Genomic DNA, 21,820 nt, shown 5'->3' with positions numbered 1-21,820 from the left:
AAATCCTGCCACATGTGTATTCTACCAACCCGCATTGGAGCAGCGTGCTTGAATAAGCTCCAAATTTTCTCCTCAAAAGGGAGAGGAGGCCTTAGCCAAGAAGTGGGACATTAACAGACTGTTGCTGAAGTTAGCCTCATTGGAACATTCGTGGAAGTAAAATAGTAAAGAAGGGTATTAAAAATATTAATGTTTCGAAATATTACTAAATTGTAGTTGCGACTTTTCTCTCCCATACATAATATGACGTCAATACGACAAGTTCAAATAATAAATATAGTTAATAGATAAAGTAATTAACCTTCACTGGAAAATCTCGTATCTCATTGGATTATCACATAATATTTGAGAACAAAATATTATAACAGTTTCAAACAAGTACAGTTTTTTAAACAAGAAATTGGCAATTTTGATAAAAAATATTGTAATGCATACCGTTGTCGATCTTCTCCCGCGCGCGCGAGTTGCTCATGCCGGCGTAGGGCGTGTCTCCCTTCGAAAAGATCTCCCACATGAGCACGCCGTAGCTCCACACGTCACACAGCGACGTGTACTTGCCTGCAGGGAACACGGCCTTTATGTTTACTTCATGTATGCAATTGTTTGGTCAACATTTACATTACTTAAGTGAGCTTTTAGAAGTAATTTCAATTCGATTGCATCCAAAAGAATCAAGACGAAATTGTTAATAGTTTAGAAGAAATTAGATGGTTGAGAATTGTAAGGTTTAACTTGTTTAATGACTTGTGTTACCAGGGCAGAATAGAAATAGCAACCCAAAAGTGGCATTTGAAAACATATTTTTGTCTAAGCTATTATGCTTGATATTATATGATCTAAAATCAAAGTCACAACTAATTGAGTCACCTTTTTACTTACCAAAATTCAGAGCCTCCGGAGCCGTCCACTTGATAGGTATTTGCTTCATGCCACCCGACACTATATATTCCTCCTCCTCCCTCGACATGCCGAAGTCCGATATCTTGACGATGTTGTCGTCTCCCACAAGGCAGTTCCTGGCGGCCAGGTCACGGTGGATGCAATTCTTAGACTCCAGATACCGCATGCCGCCCGCTGCGTCTCTACACATTGCTAACAGCGTTCGGGAACTGAGGTTCGACGCTCTCGTACGTAAGAACGTTAACAGGGAGCCACCTGAAAACCGTGTCTTAATAACAAATCTTATATTTATTTTAAAATGATTATTATAGCAGTTATTTATTCCTGAACATTCCATGTTCCTTTAAACAAATTATATCAATCATGTAATGTAAATTATCTAAGGCAAAATTATCTGTATGATAATTTTTAGTTAGTTTCAAAATTTTAGATTATTTAATCTTAGTTAAATCAATAACGATCAAGTTTAAAATAGAAATCAATTTCTTGTCTGTGTTTTTAAATGATCATAATTAGCCATTAATTTGAATAATAATAAAATAAAAGCGAAAGCATACCAGGGACGAGTTCCATGACGATCATGATCGGTTGCTTCTGTACTGCGATACCGATGAGTCTCACAATGTTCGGGTGCTGGTATTGCTTTAGGATGCGACCCTCCTGCAGGAAGGTTCGCTTCTGGTCCTCGGGAAGAGCCACTCGACACGTCTTCACGGCCACCTCCTGACCCGTAGTCTTCAATCGGGCTTTGTACACGTCGCCGAAGTTACCCTGGAATCAGAGACAACGTTAACGGTTCACTCTCGCTCACTCACGGCTGTAGTTCGGGAGTCTATTGTCAGAAGGCACGAACCCGGCCGATCTTGTCCAGCAGCTGCACGTGGTCGTTGTTGAGCTCCCAGGTCTCGCGCGGCACGGCGCGCCGCAGCAGCGCCCCCGAGCGCGCCGTGACGGGCACGCCGCTCGCGCGCTGCCACGCGATCAGCTCGCCCACCGACGGGAACGCCGCGCCCTCGAACCGGTAGTGGCCCTGCCGAAACGATTATTCAGAAAAGCGGAATGGCGCTTCTCCGACGAAATACTACAAGTGGTATTTCTCCTGTAAAATCGTCGAAGAAAACGAGCGCATATTTTGAAAGTTACGAAAAATAATTTTAATGTTAAATTACCACGATTTTTTACTTAAAATCTATGTTTTTATTGCGGGCTTAAAAAGCGACCGCCAAATTTATTATCGGGGAAAGCTTAGCAATTCAAGTTTAATTATCGCAGTTTTTATTTATTACAACATTTTTGTTTTTCTGCTCACCTCTGGTGTGGTCTGCACGATAAAGTGTTTATGTTGTCCCCAACACACAGACAATACTAGTTGCCTTGCGTGATTCCTAGTTGTTTCTCGGACTAAGTAGTCCCCATCAGCTCTCAACAAACGAACCACTTCCTCCCGAGGCAGTACACCGTGGAACCATTCTTGGTCCACTAATGATCGCTCTGTCTCACTCACGCTAACCTGTTAACATTTCAATAAAAAAGATGACTGGCTGTTACATTTATAAATTTTGTGTCACATTTTAATGCGTAGGCTAATTCAATGGCTATATCATTCATATGAATATTGATTCTATTTATTTGACTAAACGACAGCCAACGTGAGAACCGCGTATACTTAGATAATATGTTAATTAATTACAATTCCGTTTCCTGCAAGTACTAACTTTATATAACAACTCTAAGAAAAATATGACATCATTTTAAATTCATTATCCTTATACTATATATTATTACATTTTAATGCATATAATTTGTCATATTAGATAAAAATATACTTATTTTTTTACAAATTAATTTAATTAAAAATTTATTTTAAATAAGAAACCTTGATCGTACCGCGCATATTTACCTCGTGGTTATGTACTGTGAAATTTTATATTCAAAACGATTACATCAAAAATAGAATTAAATTCATATACACCGATGCAAGAAACTATAAAGGAGGTTTAATATCTGTGAAAACGACACAAGCAAACGTTATTACCGATTAATGTTAGAAAAGAACATACATGCACATAACACGCTCATTAAACGCCTCTAAAGTATTAAGCAACATTTTCATATTAAAATCACAACACCAAGCAAAACATACATCTTTCTCGAGTTCCAGCTGAATTTGTTTCAACCTTTTCTTTCGACGAGGGAACGCGACGGGCGGCAATATGTCTGCATTCGTTATATACATAGCGAACGGATCCATTATTTGATAACCGATGCTTCATAAAATGAACCATTACATGATTTACTTTTAATTTTACAGCGGAAATATGGTAATAACCGAACCAACTCGACGCAAACCCGCGCGACGCGGGCGTCGGGTAAACAGCGAAACATTTCTGGAACGTCTCAAGCGGCGTCACCTTGATTTTGAAATTGAGTTTTAGAGTGAACTGGTGCTATTTTAATTTTATACGAAAGTGTATTCCGGCGCGAAGTTCGCGCGGTGCGTCGTTTGCGATGTCTAAAATTAAACAGAAAGGGTACGACAATGCTTTCAGTCTTCCAGTGCTTTTTTCTTCATGCATCGTTCGTACATCATGCGTGCGTCTTATTAGTGACACTCACCACACGGTTAGGGCACGTACAGCGAATCTTTCTTCGCTTTTTAAACACTTCATTTCGAACTCTACATTGCACATAGACATCCAAGCGCTTGCGGAAACGTCGCTTTAGGACCACTCGCTGTTTGCGAAGTGTCCACAAGAGCTTTACCGAATCCGACGGTCCCTCGCTGCTACTCCTATATGTCTTGGGCGGTAACGCGGGGCTGGACGGGACCGACTTGCGTCGGAAGGGACGTGTAAACATTCTGAAGAACGGCTTCGGCGGTATGATAGAGTGGAGGTGCAATCGCAGAGCGTCCATCGACGCTTTCGATCCGAGGGACGACCGATCCTGATGATTCAACGGTTGATATAAACTTCCGAAAACATCAGAAAACGTTCAATCACATTGAAAACAAATTTAAAACTAATCTGTTATATGACGTTTTCTCCATAAACATAAATAATATTATTTGAAGATATTGACAGGAGTCGCATATCATTTAACACGTAGAATAAGCCGTATGAATTAGACAATCACCTGGTGGTCGGGCGAGCTGCCGTCCATACTGTCGACGCCCACGACTTCAGCAGAGAGGTCGGGACAGCCGCTGGGCGCCTCCTCGCAGCCCAGCTCGGCGAGCGCGGTGCGGATCATCTCCGCCTGTCGCGCACACTTGCGCTCGGAAACGCGAAGCTCCAGCAGCTTTACGGGCTCTGCTGTCGTCACGGGGATCGGCGGTGGGGAATGTCTGATGGGAATTAAGGTCGTTTTAAAAAATAATGGTAAAAGATATGTTGGTTAAAACTTTAAAATTATAAATGTAAATTTTAAAATCAACAAACGAGTAGTTTCGATGCACCTGAAGCCGATACTTTTAAAACTGGTAAATTGATTATACCTTCGAAACCGATCAAGTAACTCACCTATCGACTCCATTAACCCCATTTGTCATTCCAGTGTTGTTATTTTTACAGACACCGTTTCCAATGATTTCTGGTCCCTGTAGTGCTGTTTGTTTTTCCCTGTTTTCTTGTAATATCGTTTCCAGTTCTGTCAACTTCTCTTTGAGCCATTCCACAGTGAGATTGTCAACAGTCAGTTGGTTCGGTTGAAGTTTTCCGCTAGTGTCTTCGACTAAGCTCTCGTCGAAGTTGAATGAAATTGGAGTTGAGGGCGGTGACCTGAAATTTTAATAGTGTTTGTAAATAATACATTTGTTTGGCCTTTTAAATTGGATGAATTATGAACATTGATAAGCTACAGTAAAAGCCTGTGAATGTGCCACTACTGGAGTAAAGCCTCGTCTCCCTTTTTGAGGAGAAGGTTTGGAGCTTATTCCACCACACTGCTCCAATGCAGGTTGGTGGAACACACATGTGGCAGAATTTAGATAAGCTACGGCTTAGTTTAATTTTTCTAGCTTAATTTGTCCAAATTATTACTATCATATAAATAACACACTGACATGCATTTTAATAAAACATTAAAATGATCACATATTACCTACAATCTCAAATTCATAATTCATTAATTATATATAATGATGGATATTTATTTAAGGCTTTTTCAATATAATAATTTAACACTATTGTGTCTATTTAATTACTTAAATATATACCTATATATGTATAGGATAGAAGATAATATTTTACCTGTACTTTTCAATAAACTCTTTGTACTCCTCCTGCGGCCTAAGATTCTGTACAGACGATTCAATCTTGTTTTGTATCTCCTTAAACTTCTCCGTGCCAAAGTCGGACCTCTGCACCACTTCCATCAAAATGCCTTTCCTACAACATTTTACAAAAGTAAAAATAAAGTATAAAATTTTATTTTAATAGTAATTACTCAATTTATAATATATATAATTGTCTAATATTGTTGTCACTAAATATTATAAAATAAAGTCCGCCGCCGTGTCTGTCTGTCTGAATACGATAAACTCAATGGCGAAGAATATTGAAGATATCAGCAAAAAATGTACCGACTGGAAGCTTTGCTGGCGTGCGCCACGTACACCAATAGAGTTATAAGTATTATATTATTTTTTATAAAACCTTTTTCAAACCATGCAAAGCCGAGACGATTTGCTCTTTTAATGTAGTTATAGTCATCTTGGTTATTATTACAGTTAATAATTGTAATTTTTTTATAAAAGTGCCTATTTTATTTGACATCTATGAAAGAGTTTACGTAGATTCTGCAGGATACGGCTCAGTGAACACACTCGCGACCCATCTCTCTCATCCCCATGCGATGGGTGATCTGTTTCGTAAGAATATTTCTATCCATTCTGACATATGGAGCTTATGTCCGGCGAAGAAGTCGTACACAATTTCATTGTTTCCATATTTTTCCGTAACGAATCGTTTTCTATTTCAACATAACTATGATGACTAATGTGCCAGACAATTGACATGCTTATATTATATACCTATTGTATGAAACTAAAGTACGTTATTATTAAAAGAATTAGTATAAAGAGACATTTTTGATCTAAATATATATTACTTTAATATTAATATTTGATGTTGAATATACTTTTTGGTTTCTCACACAAATCTTTTTTATAATGCCACAAGATTAAATCGGGTTTATAATGCAAACCTAAATACACTAGTAGCATATGAAAATTACAACTAAGAACAGCAAATAAGAGAGATAATATACTTTAAATATGATCATATTATAGATCAATTAGCCATTTATCTAAGATAAATATCTTAGAGAAACCATATAAACGTAAACAAGTCTACAAGCTATGAGTGCACTCATTCTCAACAAAATCTTTCTTTCACATGTTGTGACACGTGTTTAACCAGTTTTAACTTTTACGTGTGATTTGCATAGCCACTCCTCAGAAACGATAGGCACTTAACGTGTGTAATATATCCAATACATGATACATCGTAAATACGAAATCCGGCTTTATTGCTTGGAATTATTTTGAATATTACATACATAACGCATAACATCTCAATTATATGGATTTACTGACATTAAAAAAAATACCTAACTTTCGTTTACTCTCTCAACAAGTCTTGTTGTTTTGTCTGTTTAATTATATGGAATAGCAGGTAGATAAAAACGCATACTGATGTATGATATAATCGTAACGCCCCGTTATTGCATCTCAAATTTTATTATTTAAAATTGAATTAATAGGTATATAAGAATATTATTGCACATTTAGACCGGCAGCTTTTTTTACAGACTAACACAATCCAAATAAAAAATCTGTGTATATTTTCGTACTATATATTTATCATAGGAATTCTTTCGGAAGAAAACGACGAAACGAATCGACATTAGTCCATTCCTGTATAATATCTCACTTACCACGACGAAGCCGTAGCCTCTCCAAGCCGTCGCTGCTGGTCGAAAAGCGCAGGCAAGGAGGCGGTACGCAGCGCTCGTTCGCACTCCGTTGCCTCCGCCAACAGCAACACATACTCATTGTGAGCTCTGTGTAACCTTCGGCAAGCTTTGCCGTACTTGTCCCTGGTCTCATCTAATTTACGCCCTCCTCGGCTGGTTGGACCTATAGTCAGAATACGGACCGTTATTACTATTATTAGCAGTATACACTTTTATATTTGGAGATTAATTATAAGCCGCAGTCAAGAGCTACTAAAGACTAAACGTTTGTAGCCCCTTTTGACAATTGTGTTGTCGTCCACATATTTCCAGAAGTGTGAGTGTATTGTATGTAAGTGATGTTACCAGAAATCTCGTACTTCAACGGTAAGCTGATATATTGTAAAACCTGTTGAAGTGTTTGTTTTTTATGCATCTCCTACTTTTAAAAAGTGCGTTACTTTGTAAAATTGCATATTTAATTTAAATGATAACTTTATTAAATACAGTATAATGTATGTACTTTATAAATATTATGATATGTTAAAATGGCTTATTTTGGCTCTCTTATTTCATAACATTTTGTCGTATATGACATGATTTGCATTTGGATTTTAAAACTGTTTACATACTAGTACAGAACCTGCATATGAACGGCGTTCGAGTGCATTGACATCAAAATCATTAATGATACACGGCACGCACGCAATTTGTATGAATGCTTTTTAAGTATCACCATTGACGCGCAAACTAATTTGATCTGTAGGGAAAATGGGAAATGCTTAAAATAGCGTGAATAATGATATGGCTACTTGAGTTTGCGTGTACTGATAAATAGGTATACTTTTGCGAAATTACGTTCCACTGGCGCCAGTAAAGGCAGATCTGCGTTCGATATCGAGAGTTAATGTCCGGAGATTAGTCGATTTGCAGAGAATGTTGCGTGCATTATGGTTTATAGACGAACACTTGCGTCGAACGAACACGCGTTCCGGTGATGGTTGTTGGCGTTTAATTTAACAATTGCCCGATAATCGGTGTGTCGGTGTGTTGGTTTGTAGCGTGGGTGTAATGTTTTGTTTATTTACTAGCGCACGTTGAATGGTAATGAAATATGATTGGTTAATGGATTTAAAGGGTAACATATCGGTCAAAACGTGTAATAAATTAACAATAACCAAATTCTTGATTCGAACATACTCGTATATCTCGGAAGATGAATAGTATTTTAATCTTTGATTATTAAAATGATAATAATATTTACATATTTGGTCCCTAGCCTTTTATTACTCCCGGCAAATCAATCTCTCTATTATCATCCGATATTTTTTCGGTATTTGGCTTATATTCTTATGCAGATCGATTTATTAGAATATATCTGATATCACCTACACCAAAAAGTTATTAAAAAAATGTAGAAAAGTAGAAATGTAGAACCACTTACATTTAAGGTAATTCTCTTCGAATTTAGCTCTCATCTGTTTGTAAGACTCGAGACATTTCTGGTACTCGCTTTGTTTCCTCTGAACCTCTTCTGAGAGCTGTCAACAAAAAATAACAACGTTACTGAAATTGAATACCATTACAATCGATTCTTATATTAAAGTATTCATTATGTAATATTTTTAAAAATATTATAACTACTATATACAAACAGTTTCAGTCGCAATAACATTACTCAACACGAAATAACACTTCAAATTGTTTTACTAATAACTCGATTTAAAAAAACTAACTTTATTATTTATTTGAGCCTTTGGATTATACATAAACATGCTCATCATACGCCTTAATATTTATATGTAATGATTTAATAAATCCCAAACCAAAGCAAACCAAATCAAACAATATTATTATAATCTAGTCTAAAGTCAACATAAAAATATATATTTATAATGTGTGTGAAACACGCTTGTCGATACCATCGGACTGATATTATATAATAAATATGATATTAAATAAACATATCTGTAGGGGATCTCTGTTGAAATACACGGATCAATTATTCAAGTGATTGAACCTTAGGTATCTTATGTTATATATTTAATATTGAATAAAATTGTATTCTTAGTATCAAGTGTCCTGACAATAGTACTGTAAGTACTGGTAGTAAATAGTTTGGAGCCCTATATCAATAGAGTTAAAGCAGTGCAAGCAACTGTTAGCAATATTTTTGAAAAACTTAATTTATATTATTAAATTATTATTTTTGTGCAGCCGAGCAAAAACAGGAGATGTTTTCGAGATATTTTGTGAGATAAGCTTTAATTGTATGTCATATGAAGCTCATAAGCTTACGTCATTATGGCATTAAAGAAACTGGTCTTACACTTCTCATTTCAAACCTGAGCAATTTAATTCAATATCATGGTAAAAAATTCTCAAGGCTCCGCTAAACGTGGTAACCCCAGGGATGTATTCTTGGTTGGTTTCTCTTCGGCATTTATGTAAATAACTCGTCTTATCTGATAATTATCGTTTGACTGGGAAGCAGGGCTTTGTGCAAGCTTGTCTAGGTAGGTAACACCAACGCATCATATATTCTATCACCAAACAGTAAAAGTTAGTATTGTTGTGTTCCGGTTAAAGGCAGATTGAGCTAGTGTAACTACAGGTACAAGGGACATAACATCTTAGTTCCCAAGGTCAGTGGCGCATTGGCAATGTAAGGAATCTTTTTTTTTTTCGAAGTGTGTAATACTGTTGGCCTTATTGGCCTCTACAGCGTCACCGGGCGGGATGGGCGAGTTTAACACAGCCGGATGTTGGGAGCCACACAGGGCTCAAGAGAGACGGGCGTCCTAAGGGTGCCTCCTGTGAGGCCGGACCTCGGCTTAGGACTCCGTTGAAATCGGGAGGGGAAAGGAATCTTTAATATTTCTCACAATGCCAAGGCGGTGGTGACCTCTTACCATTAGGTGACTTATTTACCAGTCTGCTTATACAATAAACGTTAATAAACATGATATATTAATAAACATGAACCCATACTGGGTTACTGATGTCAGCTTTTCGAAATATAATACAATAGTTTGAGTGCCAATAACTTAAAAATTAGTAACAAACAGATTGTAACAAATTTAATATTAAACGACAGAGTTGTTAACGAAAGTAAAATGTTAAAAATCTAATGTACTTTTAAAAGGGAAAAAGCACTTAGGCTCTTCATTGACAGAATAGATTAATTTCTTATAATTTCAGATGATAAACTATATGGATTTCTAATATTATAAGTTTAGCGATAAATTTCTTTCGCGATAAAAAATAAGACTATTAAATGATGATACTGAACGCCAAGTTGTATAATTTTTTAATGAAAATATAATGATTTATAACCGAAGAGAAATAAATTAAAGATAATAAAAAATATTGGCGACATATATTTTACATAAAACAGTAGTTCTATTGTGGGACAATATATAGTACGATTTTACAAAAGGATCTCAGTAAAACGTACAAAATTTTCATAAATAAAGGTAAAAAAAGGTTAGGTTTTATTATAAAACTAACGACTTTATATTATGATTGTAATGTCTCTCAGACTGATTGACACAATTACTCCTAACATATCATAGTGCACAAGTGTGTGCGCAAACACAGACCCAATCTCTATTCCTATTTCTCATAATTGGCTGGAGCGGCAGTAGGACCTGACCGGAAAAAGTTTAAGCGCAGGACCAACGGCTTTACGTGCTACCCGAAGCAAGGAAGCCACTGTCCACCCCACTAAATTATTATTGCAGGTAGAGAATTAAACCAGTAATTTGATTATTTCGCTTGTTCCTGTCTCGCCTGAGGTACTTCTATTCTTAATAATAGTAATTTTCTGATAATCAATAAGCAAGCGTTTGTACTGAATAAAGTTTGTGATTAGATAACAAAACGAATATAAAGTTCTAAGCTCACTATAATGTAAGTCAAGTAATAATACAGATAACCAAACGTTCTTGAGTATTTAGTGAAAGGAATTCATATTATGTTCTTGTCATTATTAACCTTTTGTTTTTTCGCATGAGTCATAAAATTACACAATTTATAAAAACTAAGTATATTAAAAATAATTAATTAAATCATATATAACTTGGTCTACAAAAACAAATGTTTTTGATATATTAAAATCAAATTCTTACTCCACCACGCTTCTGTATAGCTGTTTACATTCTGTATATGAAGGTTTCCGCTCGATTCCTTCACCGCCAAGCACGAGATGCGATAACAACAAGCAATATTTAAGCACGTCAAACTCATAATAAACATTGTCAGCACCGTCATATAGCAATAGATAGCAGAGAACCGGATTAGAACTCGGTGGCCTGCTTAAAATATTACATCACGGTAATCCAACACAGTGTTCGAATGCGAAGTCCCCAATTTTGAGTTGTCTTTGAAATCTTCATATTCTATTTTATCAAGTAATCAGCAAAATGTTCCGATGGTATATGAGTTTGAATATTTTAGACTACAATTATTCCTTTGGCTCGCCGACATAAATACCTACTTCTGTTAATAATATTTTTGATTACGCAAATATTTCGTAAGAAAGCTTAATTCGCAAATTCAAACATATCCGGTCGACACAATTCACAGAATGCGCAAACCGTGTTCTTTTGAAAATGACTTGTTATTTATTCATAATTCAATTTTCACTTAATACTTAATAACCGAATTGAAAGTTTAACATTACCTTCCATGATAAATTAATATCTTATTAAACAACATGTCTTTGAATCTTTGAAATATTAAACATAAACGAGAGTTAATTTCATTTACAAGTCTATTTTAAAATAAAAAAATGCTAATACGAATATCGCAGATAATACACAAAATTGAAGAAACAAAATTTAACTTTTAAAGTTGGTTATCTTAATTACATTCAAGAAGGTATTAGGATAAGGTTAAGTGCTCGGAGGTAGCGTTGAAAAGTACAAAGTGCTTTGCATGGCGCTATTATTTCACGTGTTTCATCCAAGATCTGGTCGTCAATAAATTTACAATATGTAAAAAATATCGAGATGTAATAAATGTTATATTTACTATATATATTAATATATATATTAATATTGCATTTACCACTGCCTGTTGACGGCATTTAAAAGTATTAATTTAGTTATCAATTACAAAAAAAACGGCATACAATAACCACCAAAAATGCAACGCAGTTGTAATACTGCCTTCGAGTGGAACCGGAAATACGTGGAATTACAATCTCAAGCTCACATAGGTTACGTCACTACCGATGACTCGTCAACGGCTTGTCAGTAACACGTCAATAAATTAATACATACTTTTAAACGTTATCAGGAAATAAATATCTCTAAGTGTTATGAGTTGTTATTGCAAGTTTACTTATACGTTTTCTGTTGATATTTTTAAGACCTACGATTCAGTAGTTCATTGGATGTACTTCCAATATTTTAGTCGGCGTAAGCCATACACTCACAAAGCCTGGTACAGAGCATCTAAAATATAAATGTCTAATAAATTAAAATATATATATGATCAGCTTTAAATATATTGATTCTGAAATACGAGTGTGACGTTATCTTTGAATGTAATTGAAAAAACTCAACGCACGTCACACAAAAATAAACAGTGCCAACACCGTCATTTAACATGTTTTATATTTACAAATACAACAAGAAGAAACATATGGAATTGCGTATTTTTTTTTTTTGAAAAATATTTGATCTGTGTTTTCGGCGGGTCATTTATAATTCATGCTTTTAACTTAGAAGAATAGTTTATTTTAGCGAATAATTAAATATCTAGATATGTGTAATGTTGTCATCCATTGCCTTTGGTGTATCTGTTTTTTTGTTTTGGTTTACTTTATTTTTTATATGTGTGTGCCTTTTATGTGGGTGTTCCAACATTAAAGCATCATCACAATCTAAGTTTTAAAATTACTGATAAGACTATACAACATTTTATTGGATAATAAATGTAGCACTTTTGGCTGTTTAGCCTGTTCCGAGCACAAGAAGGTTAGAGACAAAATTAATAGACTATGACATTGATTTGATCCTGAATAATTTTTGATTTTCTTTATGGATTAGTGAAAAAATAATGTCTTGAATATCGGCTAAGTTATTATGAAAACTTTGGAAGTTAAATTAAAATGGATATAAGCAGTTCTGTGAAATAATATTTTATTGTTGATAAAAAACAGTTTTTAGTGCATAATATAACGAAGCTATTAAATAGTCACACAAACTATGTAAATGTAAGGTTTGTTTATCTTTATTTGTAACAGCCTGTGAATGTCCCACTGCTAGGCTAAGGCCTCCTCTCCCTTTTTTGAGGAGGTTTGGAGGTTATTTGACCACGCTGCTCCAATGCGGGTTGGCGGAATACACGTGTGGCAGAATTTGAGTTAAATTAGATACATGCAAGTTTCCTTACGATGTTTTCCTTCACCGTTAAGCACGATATGAATTATAAACAGAAATTAAGCACATGAAAATTCAGTGGTGCTTGCCCGGGTTTGAACCCACGATCATCGGTTAAGATTCAAGCGTTCATAATTCATAGTAAGTAATAATTTAAATATAGTAAGTATAGTCATACTCAATATTCAAGTTATGGACTTAATTATAGTAACTTAATTCTATGATTAAATATTAGCTTAAAACTAAGTCATGTATTCGGAGACGGGAATTAGCTGACAACTGATGTAGTGTCATCGAAGCAGCTGATAACTTATGGTCGCTGTGGTCGTGTTTGTGGTCTGCGTTTGTGTTGTGGTGATGGTCGTTAAGCGTAAAACGTTGTTATTATAAATTCTCGTAAAAACAGATTTGTTAACGGTATCTCCTACATGACGGCTGTATGTTAAAAAGTTAACCGTTATGATATACCGAATCTCCAGTGGCACGTGACTTGCACGCACAGTTTTAACAATAGCAATTTATACGGAACACGATTGTCATGTCAATTCACTTATAATCATTACATTGACATTGCAAGCAGAAAGTGAAGGCGACTAGAAAATAACAATCACAAAAGAAAACATTTCAATTGGTAATAGTTATTTTTAATACAATTCAAAATTGCCACTCATTGGAAAGCCGAAAGCAATTACTCCGTGCCATTGACTATTTTATAAATTGCAATTTATATAAACATTAGTCAGCTCCCTCGGCTTTGGCCGCGGGTGAGGTCAAATTTTAGGCCCCTCAGCAAATTTGATGATGTTCAGTTGAGTATTTAAGAAATTAAAGCGTTATAAAAACGAGACGAATTTAGATTTTATAACATTAGATGGGATTACTACCTTATTACTAAATTATTACTACCTTACTACTAACATAAGCATAAATTAAAATAATAATTTTAAAAGTCAAACCTTTAAAGGAACATAAATACGAACTTATTTCAAAGGAAATTGAAATAATAATTTATAGGAATTTTAAAGTGTAACGACACAAAAGGCAATATTTTTAACTTTTTGCAGCGCTCGGTGGTAAACCGCAAACGACTTGTAATTCATCGGTTTACGCATATACGCTTTTTATTATTAATTCTTCTTAAGATATCGTAAATTTCGAACTTGAACATAAAGAAATAAACAAAAGACAATTGTTTTTTTTATTCTAATTATGTATTGTTTCGATTTTTATAAGTTTAAGATTTACTTAAATCGCGAAGATAGGCGACCTGGTGATTGGTAAGTATTCTCTGCCTATCGACATACGCACTATTAATCGTAAAAAGTAAAAATCATTCCCTAATCAACAAACCCGAAATTAATCATGCTATCTAAAACGTTTCTTGTACTTGTTACTACACTAGCTCACTAAAAATTAAACTAAAGCACAATTATATTTTTTATCGATTTTTGGCACTGGAATAACTGGAATGAGTGGCACCTACTCATCTTGAACAAAACTCCATATGCACAATTAGGTATTTTCTGAACGTTATTTATTAAAGGAACATCATATATGTTTCAAATACTATTTAATTTTTCCAGGTAAAAGGCCAAAACTTAAAACCATTTTACAAAGGAGTTTGAAAATGTCTATACATACATGTAATTAACGAACTAAGACAAATCATGTAGGTACTAATAATTTATATCGTTGTTGATACTAATGACTGAAACCATATCCAATAAATAATTAAAATGGTAAATTGAATTGAAATTTCTGAAAAATGTAGTTCTTATTTTGATGAGGTACCGTTATGAGCCCTCTTCCTTCACATCTTTCTTAGAGATATCCTCATCCGGACTCTTAACAACTATGCTATAATAAGCTATGTTTTTAAAAGCTTTTTAGGCCATAGTATAGCAGCATATTAATTTATTGTATAAACTAAAATAAAATATTAGAAAATATTACGTAATATAATAACATTATATGATTATAATGCATTAAGCACACGCTTTATATCATATTAATATACAAATATTATGTAAACCATATGTTTGGAATTGATAATTAAACAAATATCAATCATGTATTATTAATATGTCAAAAAAATTAGTTCTCGGAACAAGAAAGGAGCAAGATATAGATACATAAATGTATTAGAGGATAAATATGGCTACGACCGGCCTCACCATTGTCCTAACGAAAAACCTAAATTTAATAAGTGTGTTTTTTGTTATTTACTATTTTAATATTTACTGTAATGTAACAGTAACAGCCTGTTAATGTCCCACTGCTGGGCTAAGGCCTCCTCTCCCTTTTGAGGAGAAGGTTTGGAGCTTATTTCACCACGCTGCTCCAATGCGGGTTGGTAGAATACACAGTGGTAGGATTTCAATGAAATTAGACACATGCAGGTTTCCTCACGATGTTTTCCTTCATCGTCAAGCACGAGATGAATTATAAACACAAATTAAGCACATGAAAATTCAGTGGTGCTTGCCCTTTACTGTAATGTAACATTATAATATTCGAATAGAACAATAGCGGTGCTTTTGTATATAAATAATAATAAATTATTCACGTATTTTTTTAATATAAATACTTTGCCTTCGTCATCATTATTTAAATATTTCGAATACACAATGACAAAGTAATATTGACATTTGAGCCAGAGTACGTAGATTTTAATAACTAAGATTCTCAATGGTGACCTACATAATTGTAAATGGTATGCGCGTGCTCATCGGTGCATGTCATCGATCGTTTTGTTTTGTGACATCATACCAGTATATTATATTTTGTGTATAATATTTTAAGTTTACTTCATTATAGCTATTATAGCATTTATTATTGTTTAATTTAAGTTTTATATTTTAACGTTATTTAAATAGCTCGTAGCTATATAATATATATAAAAAGCCGAGATGGCCCAGTGGTAAGAAAGCGTGAATCTTAACCGATGATCGTGGGTTTAAATCCGGGCAAGCACCACTGAATTTTCATGTGCTTAATTTGTGTTTATAATTCATCTGGTGCTTTACGGTGAAGGAAAACATCGTGAGGTCTAAACCTGCATGTGTCTAATTTCCCTGAAATTCTGCTACATGTGTATTCCACCAACCCGCACTGGAACAGCGTGGTAGAATAACCTCCAAACCTTCTCCTCAAAAAAGGGAGAGGAGGCCTTTAGCCCAGCAGTGGGACTTTCACAGGCTGTTACGGAACCATATAAACATTCTTATTAACCTTACATTTCTCAATTAATCAATATTTTAGGAAGATAGACGATCAAAAAGGCCACTTTCATAATTGGTCTCGCTCATAAACAATGCCACTAAGTAATATAAACCAATTTGTACACCCTCAATGGGCCACAACACACGGTATCTCATATGCTATCTTCTTTGTGCCTAATTACACTATCTCACTCTTGATTCAATCCGGAAAACAGGAATAAAAATAATCTCTGTAGAACATCTTTAATTTATATTTGTATATTTCAGTGTGTTTGCGGTGTATACCTACTAAATAAATAAATAATAGTTTAATATTAATGATGAAATCTGACTAATAAAGTGTTTGCCAACATTTTACGAACTTAAATTTTATTACAGTTGCCGTTTTAAATTTAGAATTCCGGGCAACTCACTACATTTATTTACGACACTTAAAAATAACAGTTTAAATTAATCTGCTTTTGATTTTATAAGTACTGACTTTAATCGTAATTATGCGATGTACGCAGAATCGTGAGACAATTGCGTTTAAACAAAAAAGGCCAAGATCTTCAAAGCATTCCATCCAAGCAAATACCAAATTGATCAAAGTTTGAATAATAATTATTTGTTCTCAATAAAAAAAACCTTAGTTTTTAAAGATTAAATCGGGTGCTGTTCAGTACGTGAGGCCGAAGTGTTTGCCATAACAACACAATCGCAATAGCAACAGTATCAACAACTCTTAAAAGGACTGTAGAACTGAGACAAATACTGTCACTCAGTTAAATGCAATAAGTGTACTACACGTTCTGTCAAAAATTCAGTCGACATTCGTGTCAGTGACCTTTTAACGGGACAAAAAAAAATAGCGAAAATGTCGCTCGATACATATTTTGGTACGCCTGTCCCTTTTGTAAAAATATATTTTACTGAACAAAAAGTTAATAAAATGATATACTTTAAAAAGTTGACAAACAGATACAATTATAAATTTTAAATTTACGAGTAGCAGTACTTGGTATTGATGTGTTCCGGTTTGAAGGGTGAGTGAGCCAGTGTAATTACAGGTACAAGGGACATAACATTTTAGTTCCCAAAGTTGGTGGCGCATTGGTGATGTAAGCGATGGTTAACATTTCTTACAATGCCAATGTCTATGGGCGTTGGTGAGCACTTACCATCAGGTGACCGATATGCTAGTCCGCCTTCCTATTCTATAAAAAAAAACCCTTATAAGCCACGTAGCAATTATAGCAAACGTTTTTAATTTACTGTGTTAAACAAATTAAAATTGTTTTGAATAGAAAATATATCACGTAACATATTTATTATAAAACATGTAAATTACATTTAAAAGCTGAAAAATATATTTAAATTGAATATGTATATAGATTTTTAACAACAATGAAATAATAAGACTTTATTAAGACAAAGCATGATTGTTTACCTTAATTAACAGTGTTGTCTTTTTTTATCGAAGATTTTGTCGGTTGTAAAACAAAATTCAAACAGACAATCGTATACACCTATACTGTATAGCAACTACCTGTGGTGAAAGCGCTTTTCTAAGAAAACCCGTCAAATACGAACAAGAACGACCGTAGAGAATTGTCCTACAGTAGATATACAGCCGTTAGCCTATTTTTAAACGCAATTATGAAATTATAAATGCCCGTATATATAAAAAGGACGTTGAAAAATTATACCACCTATATTACACACAAGTATAGTATATACATATTATAATAAAATTTATATTGTTAGAAGAAAGTCTTATTTGGGGTCAGTGGGGTGGAGGTAATATTTCAGAAAGGCACTCGCTTAGCAATATGGCACGGTACGCAAGGGTATTTTAAAAATATTGAGTTTGATATTTGCTCAATTAAAAAAAAAGAAAATGAAAAGTTATTATAATTATTCTACGATAGTTTTTCTTAAAGCTTTTACATAACAATTATTTATAATACGTTCTTAAATATATACAATATTAAAAATAGCTACTGTACAAATTATAACTAATACTAGCAGCATATGGTTTTTTATTTTTAATATAAGAAGGCTGGTTAAGCCTCATACTCTTATAACCAATAGAGGCCTTATGACGGGTCTTACTTATTAATTCAGTTCTTACTTAAATCAAATGTAACATACTGCTCCTTATACTATTGACAACAACAGATACACAACAGTATTAAATGGCTATGAGGAAAAATATGAAAAGGGATATTGACAGTTCGAATAGTGGTTAATACCCGTAATACAAGTAATATTTAATTGTTGGTAGTCTGACTCATCGCCTTTCTACTGCATGTTTAAATGTATGGGATGGAATACACCTTGGACGTGAAAGCACCGGTATATTCACACTCAACATAACTACCGCCTGGAGTTGTATGAACTTGCTTTATTTTGTTGTAAAATGGTAAACTAGCCTATAACTTGCCAGCTTCACTCGACGTAAATTGTAGTACAATATGGTTTTTTATTTTTAATAATGTCATTATAATGTAGTTTTCTTTTTAATTTAACAAAATCCAATTTACATATATAACCCTTGCTTATCCTGCTATTTTTAATATGCGAAAACTGTTGTAACGAATTTAATGAAACATTTTTAAAAAAATATAATTTGGGGGTAATTAAACGTATCTCAAGGGAAATAAAGAAGGATGGGTATTAATCCAAATTTTCGGAAAATATATGACTAAGTCTACTACGACCACAAATAATATTACAATCACTTCTAATGAAAAGAGGCTCTATGTCCAATTAAGTAACTTCAAAGCAGACATAACGATTCGCACACTCTGGTATAATTACAGACTCTATAATTACTCGTAACATTTGACCGGCTAACGAATTACTTATATATGATGAGTTATATTAACGTCGCATGGTAGTTACTAAAGCTAGCGCGATTGGAAGCAAGCAGAAGCATTCACATCCGCCCTTCAGACGATCACCTCTTCTGACTTCCAGGAGACAGTTTACTCAATAAATAGGATATATTTTGTCAATTTTCTTTATGCATATAATGTATATATTGTCACATACATATTTGGAACCCAAACAAATGCCCTTGACAACCGTTATATGGCCAAACTGGCATTAAATCAATTGGCAGACGTAGAACTACACATTGTCAATGATGAGATCTAAGATAGTATGACCCACAAAAACTTCGTTCGAAAAGTCGAAGAATCGTAGAATCGCACACTAAGTAGCGTTTCTCTATAATTGCATGTACAAACAAAGTTAACATGTGAATGAACAGAAAATCCGATCGCAAGGTGTGGCTAACGGCTTTCACCGAGACACGTGCAGTGGCGTAACTCAAATGACAACTCTATAATATATTAGATAAAAATCTCTATTATGTACCACGAGCTTTGATTGCAAAATGGACGATGTAAATACTTTGACCCCAATAATATCGACTGTATTTGAAGAATAGAATTACTGATTTGTTATCGGCAATCCAATCGCCATTAAACGTACTAGAAGTAATTCTTGTTTTAGTGTTTAATTAGTATATATTTGTACCTTTTCATGTAGATAAATCGATGTCGGATAAGTTTTCATCTACTCGATTAATACAGTTTTATTGAAAGATTTTCCTCATAAGGTTCATTCACGAGGCATTCATTTTGCCGTCGGCCCTTCCCACGGTTCGCAAATGTGCCAATTAAATGCACTCGCCTGTAAGCCAGTTTATACTACTCAAGCTAATAAAAGTTCTACAATATGTAAAAAAGAGGAACATTATAGCGTGCTAAATGAATAGTGCCAGCTTAGTCTTTATTTCGAAAAATCGAACATTGAATTATTTTTAAGTATTCACATAAAAATAATATCTATTTCATATTTAAAAAAAATCCAATAGCTCACTCAACGTTGTATTGAAATTTGTAGGATTCTTAACTCGCTGAGTCAACCTACATTCAGCACCATGAGTATAAACAGTGACAAATGAATCAAACCTATAACATTGCACATCAAAGTTTACAATTTCACAGAACTATTTGTATTCTATATTCAATTACAAGAACTTTGACGTCAATCATCGTCAGCGTACTATCAAAAGCTAGAAGGAGTAAATACCACATTTTAAAAACAAAACAATTATAAATCAATTCAACAGAATTTATGAATAAAATTAAGTAAGTAACCTGTATTTATTCTTAAAACAAAAAGTGCACCAGTAATTTAAATTTAAGCCATATTAATGAAGGCGTTCTTAATTATTTTTCATGACCTGATTAGTAAAGCCAGTGAATGTCCCACTGTTGGGCCTCCGAGATGGCCCAGTGGTAAGAGCGCGTGAATCTTAACCGATGATCATGGGTTCAAACCCGGTCAAACACCACTGAATTTTCATGTGCTTAATTTGTGATTATAATACATCTCGTGCTTCACGGTGAAGGGAAACATCGTGAAGAAACCTGCTTAATTTCCCCGAAATTCTGCCCGCATTGGAGCGGCGTGGTGGAGTTAGCTCCAAAACCTTCTCCTCAAAAAAAAAGACCTGGTTATAAAACAGATGCGATATAAAATAATGTTAACAATAATAAGGTATTATCAAATAATATGTCAAATATTTCATCATAGTCACCAATATTACCGATTAAATCATAATTGCATAAAATAAATCAAAGACAAAATTAATCTAAGCAGTTTAACATTTACTTGACATAATGAGAGACTTAATAATACCATTCAGATGTAAAACAAAATCTATCTAAAACATATAAAAATCACTCGGATTGGTACAAAATTTTGGGAATGAGGAATTACAACAGATTATTACAAAAGATTAGACGAAAATAACAAACTTCGCGTGTAACAAAACCCTAAAAAACTATTGAAAATCTTTAACAAATCTACAACTGCTCGTAGCTCGGTACATGTAACTGTTTAGTATGTAATGCGCAGGCAGGATACGAAGTAGATATTATTTTGCTTTGTTGTCGCATGGTTGTCGCGGGTGAAATATGTAAACACCATGACAGGACGTTGACACGGGCGTGCCAGCACGTAGGAGGTAAATGTCTCTATCTTCAAGTTTTATTGACGTAAATATTTTGACTAATATAACGTTAACGACTAAATAACGGTTTTACATATTCTTTGTGTTTGATCTAAAAAAACATTTCAGTTTCGAAAAACAAAAACATAACATCCCAGTCTTCGATAGGGGCGCATCAGTCGTGTTCTATAGACATGTGAGAACTAAAAATATATTCTGACATAGTAATATTTACCATCAGATGACTCATTTGTATATTTACATTAAAAATAGTAAAAAACGTGGCATAATGTCAAAAGGCATTCTTAATCAATTCAGGTCTGTCAGAGAACGAACAAGGAAAACCA

At 34.1% G+C, this 21,820-nt stretch overlaps 1 protein-coding gene across 3 annotated transcripts in view; it reads right to left on the bottom strand.

Moving 5' to 3' along the window:
• The window catches only part of LOC126772669 (tyrosine-protein kinase Fer), a 37,995-nt gene that overhangs the window by 1,830 nt on the left and 14,345 nt on the right, over positions 1-21,820 (bottom strand). Inside the window, exons 3-13 of one of the 3 annotated variants that reach the window (XM_050493117.1) lie at positions 8,300-8,396; positions 6,838-7,039; positions 5,151-5,288; positions 4,422-4,679; positions 4,036-4,246; positions 3,664-3,846; positions 2,210-2,410; positions 1,754-1,930; positions 1,458-1,671; positions 880-1,155; positions 436-558 (exon numbers count right to left, since the gene is read on the bottom strand). In XM_050493117.1, the coding sequence (XP_050349074.1) occupies positions 436-558; positions 880-1,155; positions 1,458-1,671; positions 1,754-1,930; positions 2,210-2,410; positions 3,664-3,846; positions 4,036-4,246; positions 4,422-4,679; positions 5,151-5,288; positions 6,838-7,039; positions 8,300-8,396 (2,080 nt within the window). Of the gene's footprint in view, positions 1-435; positions 559-879; positions 1,156-1,457; positions 1,672-1,753; positions 1,931-2,209; positions 2,411-3,043; positions 3,499-3,663; positions 3,847-4,035; positions 4,247-4,421; positions 4,680-5,150; positions 5,289-6,837; positions 7,040-8,299; positions 8,397-21,820 lie in introns of those variants that run through there. The other 2 variants (XM_050493118.1, XM_050493119.1) reach the window with 2 other exon arrangements.

The sequence above is a fragment of the Nymphalis io genome, chromosome 13 (assembly GCF_905147045.1).
Source record: "Nymphalis io chromosome 13, ilAglIoxx1.1, whole genome shotgun sequence".
NCBI classification, from domain to species: domain Eukaryota; kingdom Metazoa; phylum Arthropoda; class Insecta; order Lepidoptera; family Nymphalidae; genus Nymphalis; species Nymphalis io.
The sequence above is the reverse complement of the archived record's forward strand: the minus strand, read 5'-3'. Positions and strand labels throughout refer to the sequence as shown.